The 6,033-nt window shown below is 38.1% G+C and overlaps 1 protein-coding gene across 2 annotated transcripts; it reads left to right on the forward strand.

Moving 5' to 3' along the window:
* Nucleotides 1-1,951: 1,951 nt before the first annotated feature.
* On the forward strand, nt 1,952-6,033 carry LOC120071268 (pentatricopeptide repeat-containing protein At4g30825, chloroplastic). Of its 2 annotated transcripts, none has more exons than XM_039023441.1 (2): nt 1,952-5,008; nt 5,647-6,033. In XM_039023441.1, exon 1 carries the CDS (start codon nt 2,216-2,218, stop codon nt 4,901-4,903), a length of 2,688 nt encoding a protein of 895 aa, XP_038879369.1. In that variant the 5' UTR covers nt 1,952-2,215; the 3' UTR covers nt 4,904-5,008; nt 5,647-6,033. The 2 variants fall into 2 exon arrangements, with proteins under 2 accessions (XP_038879369.1, XP_038879370.1); XM_039023442.1 differs by having other exon boundaries at nt 5,652-6,033.

The raw sequence follows: 6,033 nt of genomic DNA on the forward strand, positions 1-6,033 counted from the left end.
ATTTAGTCCAATTGTAAAGCCTACAACCATCTGAATTGTGCTATCCATTGCATTATCCAACAATTGGGTCATCCGATAGCTTAACGTGCCTAATGGATTAGAAGGGGTTCGATTTTCGGGCCGAGCGGGAGCTTTTCTCAATGGTGGCCTATCTGAGGAAGTGTACATCATAAAACCACCGGGTTTTATAAGCAATCATCATTCGGATCATGTCTTGCTTCTCTATAAGGCCTTGTATGGTCTCAAACAGAGCCCCCGTGCATGGTTTTCAAAGCTCAGCACCTGTCTGATGCAGTGGGGCTTCTCAAATGCAAAATCTGATACGTCTATGTTCATCTTTCGCAACTCTCACACCCTAATCATCTTTCTCATCTATGTTGATGATATTATTGTAATCGGCAATAGTTTTGCAACTATCCAACACTTTATCAGTTGTTTGCACACTCATTTTGCACTTAAAGATCTTGGTGATCTATCTTTTTTTTCTTGGTATTCAGGTAGCCCGCCCATCAAACCATTTACACTTATCTCAATTTAAGTACATTCACAACCTACTTGATCGTGCACATCTCACCAACTACCAACCCGTTCATTCTCCTATGGCCGTTGGTACCACTTTGTCACTCACTGATGGACAACCACTGGACAACTCCTCTGAATATAGAAGCTTAGTAGGAGCCCTCCAATATTGCACTCTAACCAAACCCGACATCAGTTTCAGTGTCAACAAACTCTATTAGTTCATGCACGCCCCAACCTCTTCACATCTTCAAACAGCAAAAAGGCTTCTTCACTATCTCAAAGGCACGGCTAGTCATGGTATCCTTTTGACCAAATCCTCTATTTTGGTCTTAACCTACTACACCGATGCCGATTAGGCTAGCTGCCCAGATGACAGACGAAGCACAAGCAGGTTCTGTGTCTTCTTAGGTTCGAGCCTCATCTCATGGTGCTCCTCCAAGCAAAAAGTAGTCTCTCGTTCTAGTGCCGAATCAGAGTATCGTGGTCTTTCCAACGCTGCTGCTGAGGTTCTCTGGATCCAATCCATTCTGACTAAAATTGGCATTAGTGGAATATCAACCCCTCTGCTACTCTGTGACAATCTCAGCGCCACCTACATGGCCGCAAATCCTGTTCTACACAATCGAACAAAACATCTTGAGATTGATCTTCATTTTCTCAGAGAAAGGGTTGCCTCCAAGCAACTTTCAGTCAGATTTCTCCCCTCTGAAGACCAACTCGCAGACATCATGAAAAAATACTTACCAAGTCCTCTCTTTCTCAGTCTCAAGACCAAGCTTATAGTCTCGACAACTCCTCTTTCACTTGCGGGGGATGATAAAAAGAGGCGCCCAACTTTTCCATTTTTCCTTTTAAAAGGAATTTCTCCATTTTCTCTGTTTTTTCTTCAACTTTCCATTTTCACTATTTGGTTGTTAATTTTTATTCTTCTCTCTCCTGGTTGTTATCTTCCGCCTATCTTCTTGTGCCAAGTGGCATTTCATACATTAATAAATTGCAACTCTGCGATAGCCACCATATCGTGCAATCCTTCATCTACCAAATTTCTCTTTTCTCTTTATTGTCTCTTCGTCTTCTACATCAACTCATATCATCTCATGTCATCACCCAAACACCCTACAAATTCAAAATTAAAAGTTTAAAGACCTAGCAGACACTCTTATAAAGCTCACGGACCTATCAATTAAAAATTCAAAGATTTTTTTTACACAAAATTAAGGATAGCATATTGGATACAAAATTAGAAATTAATAAAAAAAATTATTTTGATCTTTATAATTTAAAATTTATTCAAATTTAATCTCTAGACTTCAAAATATCTAGATTAAAAAAGACCAACTTCAAATTTAGGGATTAAACCGGTAATGTAACCAAAATTTTTACTTAAAAACACATTTTCTTTAAGCCGAAGTCAGCACAAACAGAATCAAATGTAATTGAGAATGATTGTTGAATTGGATGAGCTCTTGTACAATCACCACGTACGTCTGTTCAGCTGAGATATTGATTGACAGACAATTCTTTGATCGCTTACTTTCCTCCACTGCTTCAATCTCCGTTATCTTCTCCATCACAAAAAGCTATGGTAAATACTCTTCTCATAAACCCTCATTTCCCTGACCTTAATTTTCCATTTTGCTTCTCTTCACCATGCATTCCACTAACCTCTGATTTCTGAGCTTAATGTTCACCCATGGCCTCCCTCAAATTTTCCTTCTCTTTACATTCTTTTGATTCTAAGAAGCTCGATTTTCCGGTCAATTCAGCTCTCCTCTCTGATTGCTGCTCTGTTTTCTCCATCACTGGCTATATTCATCTCAATAACTCTCTCGCTAGGGTTCACAAGCCCTCTAAAGTTTCTCAGGTCGAACCGGAGGCGTCGGACGTTTCCCAATCCAAATTTTCTGCTGATGAAATCGACGCCAGGAAGAAATATTTTGGCGGTAAGAAGCCTTCAAAGAGAGCGTCAGGTTCGTATTTTAGTTTCAGTAGGAATAGTAGTGAGAAAGTTTTCGAGAATATTATTTTCAATGGTGGCGAATTAGATGTTAATTACTCCACTATATCCTCCGATTTGAGCTTAGAGGATTGCAATGCTATTTTAAAAAGGCTAGAGAAGTGTAATGATTCCAAAACGTTGGGATTTTTTGAGTGGATGAGAAGTAACGGGAAATTAGAACAGAATGTGAGTGCCTATAATTTGGTTCTTCGAGTGTTGGGGAGGCAGGAAGATTGGGATGCTGCTGAGAAGCTAATTAGAGAAGTTAGAGCTGAGTTAGGTTCCCAATTGGACTTTCAGGTTTTTAACACGCTTATTTATGCTTGTTATAAATTGGGGCTTGTAGAGCGGGGTACGAAATGGTTTCGAATGATGTTGGAATGCCAAGTGCATCCCAATGTTGCAACATTTGGAATGCTTATGGGTCTTTATCAGAAGGGTTGTGACATTAAGGAGTCGGAGTTTTCCTTTAATCAGATGAGAAACTTTGGAATTGTCTGTGAAACAGCATATGCATCTATGATTACAATATACACGCGTATGAATATGTATGATAAAGCAGAAGATGTGATTCAATTAATGCAAGAAGATAAAGTAATACCAAATCTAGAGAACTGGTTAGTAATGCTTAATGCTTATTGTCAGCAAGGCAAAATGGAGGAAGCTGAACTTGTGTTTGCCTCAATGAAAGAAGCTGGATTTTCATCCAATATCATTGCATATAATACCTTGATTACTGGGTATGGAAAGGCATCAAATATGGATGCTGCTCAACGCCTGTTCTTGGGCATCAAGAACTCTGCAGTAGAACCTGATGAAACGACTTACCGCTCCATGATCGAAGGTTGGGGTCGAGCTGGTAGTTATGAAATGGCAGAATGGTACTATAAGGAGCTCAAGCGGAAAGGATATATGCCAAATGCCTCTAACTTATTCACCCTCATAAGCCTACAAGCCAAACATGAGGATGAAGGAGGTGCGCTTAAAACTCTTAATGACATGTTAAAGATTGGATGCCGGCCTTCTTCCATTGTTGGAAATCTTGTACAAGCATATGAAAAGGCTAGAAGAATAAAAAGTGTGCCTAGCCTCTTGACAGGGTCGTTCTATCGGAAAATTCTTAGCAGCCAGACATCTTGCTCGATTCTGGCAATGGCTTATGTGAAGCACTGTTTAGTGGATGATGCTTTAAAAGTGTTGAGGGAAAAAGAGTGGAAAGATCATCATTTTGAGGAGAATTTGTATCATTTGCTAATTTGTTCATGTAAAGAGTTGGGCCATCTCGAGAATGCAATTAAGATATACACTCAACTGCCTAAGCATGAAAACAAACCAAACTTGCATATCACGTGCACAATGATTGATATCTACAGCATCATGGGTAGGTTCTCTGATGGAGAGAAGCTTTATCTAAGTCTGAGATCATCAGGCATTCCTTTGGATTTGATTGCATTCAATGTTGTTGTGAGAATGTATGTTAAAGCTGGATTGTTGGAAGATGCATGCTCAGTTCTTGACTTGATGGATGAGCAACAGGACATTGTTCCGGACATATATCTGTTCCGGGACATGCTTCGTATTTACCAACGATGTGGCATGGTGCATAAGCTAGCAGATCTATACTATAGGATACTGAAGAGTGGAGTGTCTTGGGATCAGGAAATGTATAATTGTGTCATAAATTGCTGTTCTCGTGCTCTGCCTGTTGATGAGCTTTCTAGGCTTTTTGATGAAATGCTTCAATGTGGGTTTGCCCCAAATACCGTGACCTTGAATGTCATGCTTGATGTTTATGGGAAATCCAAGCTTTTCACCAAGGCCAGAAATCTGTTTAGGCTGGCTCAGAAAAGGGGTTTGGTTGATGTAATCTCTTATAATACTATGATATCTGCCTATGGAAAGAATAAGGACTTCAAAAACATGTCATCTACAGTTCATAAAATGAAATTTAACGGCTTTTCAGTTTCCCTTGAAGCATACAATTGTATGTTAGATGCTTATGGCAAGGAATGCCAAATGGAGAATTTCAGAAGTGTCTTACAGCAAATGCAGGAGTCAAGTTCTGAACGTGACCGTTACACATATAACATCATGATTAACATCTATGGAGAACGAGGATGGATCGACGAAGTTGCGGAAGTTCTGACAGAACTGAAAGCATGTGGACTTGAACCTGATTTGTACAGCTACAACACATTGATCAAGGCATATGGAATAGCAGGGATGGTTGAAGAAGCTGCTTGGTTGGTGAAAGAAATGAGAGAAAAGAGGATAGAACCGGATAGGATAACTTATATTAACATGATTAGAGCACTGCAAAGAAACGACCAATTTTTAGAGGCAATCAAGTGGTCGTTGTGGATGAAGCAGATGAAATATTGAAGTTCATAAAGATCAAAACAATGAAACAGTTGTTTGCCCCTCAAGTCTCCCAGCCCCAGATATAGCCGATATTCCTTTCCTGACTCTTCCTCAAAATGTATATTGGTAAGCTCGTTATTCCCATCAATGTCATGTTCATCTTATCAAATGTTTTTTTTTGTTTTTCTTTAGATCTCATATCTGCCTCAAATTGTATATCTATAAGTTAAGAAGCACAAATACGGATACGAAACACAGACAAGATGACATGTCATTTTTTAAAAATCCAGGATAGCTACACGACAAGGACACGTTTATTAAAATATATATTTCTAGAAGTATATATCATTTTCAAACTAGAAGAAAATTCAAACTAAATGGGTTGTTGCATTATGCTAAAAAAATTAGTTTGATGTATTTTACACTCAAAATTTAGTATTATTGTCATTTATGTGTCTTTTTAATCTATTCAACAAGTTGTCTATGCATGTCCAACATATTTGTTGCACTAACCAGTGTCCAATATGTGTCCAATGAATGTCGAGTGTCCAAGTGTTTGACATGTGTCTGACAGACACAGTAGGCAAACTAAAGTTTCCATGCTTCTTAGAATATAAGCGGCATATTTTTAAACACCCAGAGTAGGCTGTAATGATTTAGAGAATAAAGAAAGAACAAAATAGCATAGCAACATTGAAAAGAACAGAATATTGTTGTTGTTGCCTTATTGATGACCTTCTTTTTCCTTCTTCTGTTGTCTGTAGTGTAGAGGAAATATCAGATGTTTGGTTACTGAGAAAATCCATGATTCCCTTGCAATGCTGCTGCTTGTTGCAAAGTAAGACATATGCATGATAAAAGATGTTAGAATCATAAACCATCATCAGCTGGAGCATGGATTGTGAGAAGGCATGCTTCAAAATGGCAACAGAGAAACAATATTTTTATATTCTTTATATCTGTCTCAGTTTAGTGTTTTTTTTTTTTTTAATTTTATTTTTTGGGATAATATATCCAAAAAATAAATAAATAAAATTGTATGCTATATCTTCCCCGTTTTATTTTTGGAGGTAAAATTTACTTGCCATATGCTTTTGTTTTGATTCACATAACAAAATATAAGAACTGAGCTTCCCTAAAACTTTCATTAA

The sequence above is a fragment of the Benincasa hispida genome, chromosome 2 (genome assembly GCF_009727055.1).
Source record: "Benincasa hispida cultivar B227 chromosome 2, ASM972705v1, whole genome shotgun sequence".
NCBI classification, from domain to species: domain Eukaryota; kingdom Viridiplantae; phylum Streptophyta; class Magnoliopsida; order Cucurbitales; family Cucurbitaceae; genus Benincasa; species Benincasa hispida.

Coding starts and splice junctions, on each gene's coding strand:
- LOC120071268 (XM_039023441.1), top strand. CDS start 2,216: ATGGCCTCCCTCAAATTTTCCTTCTCTTTACATTCTTTTGATTCTAAG.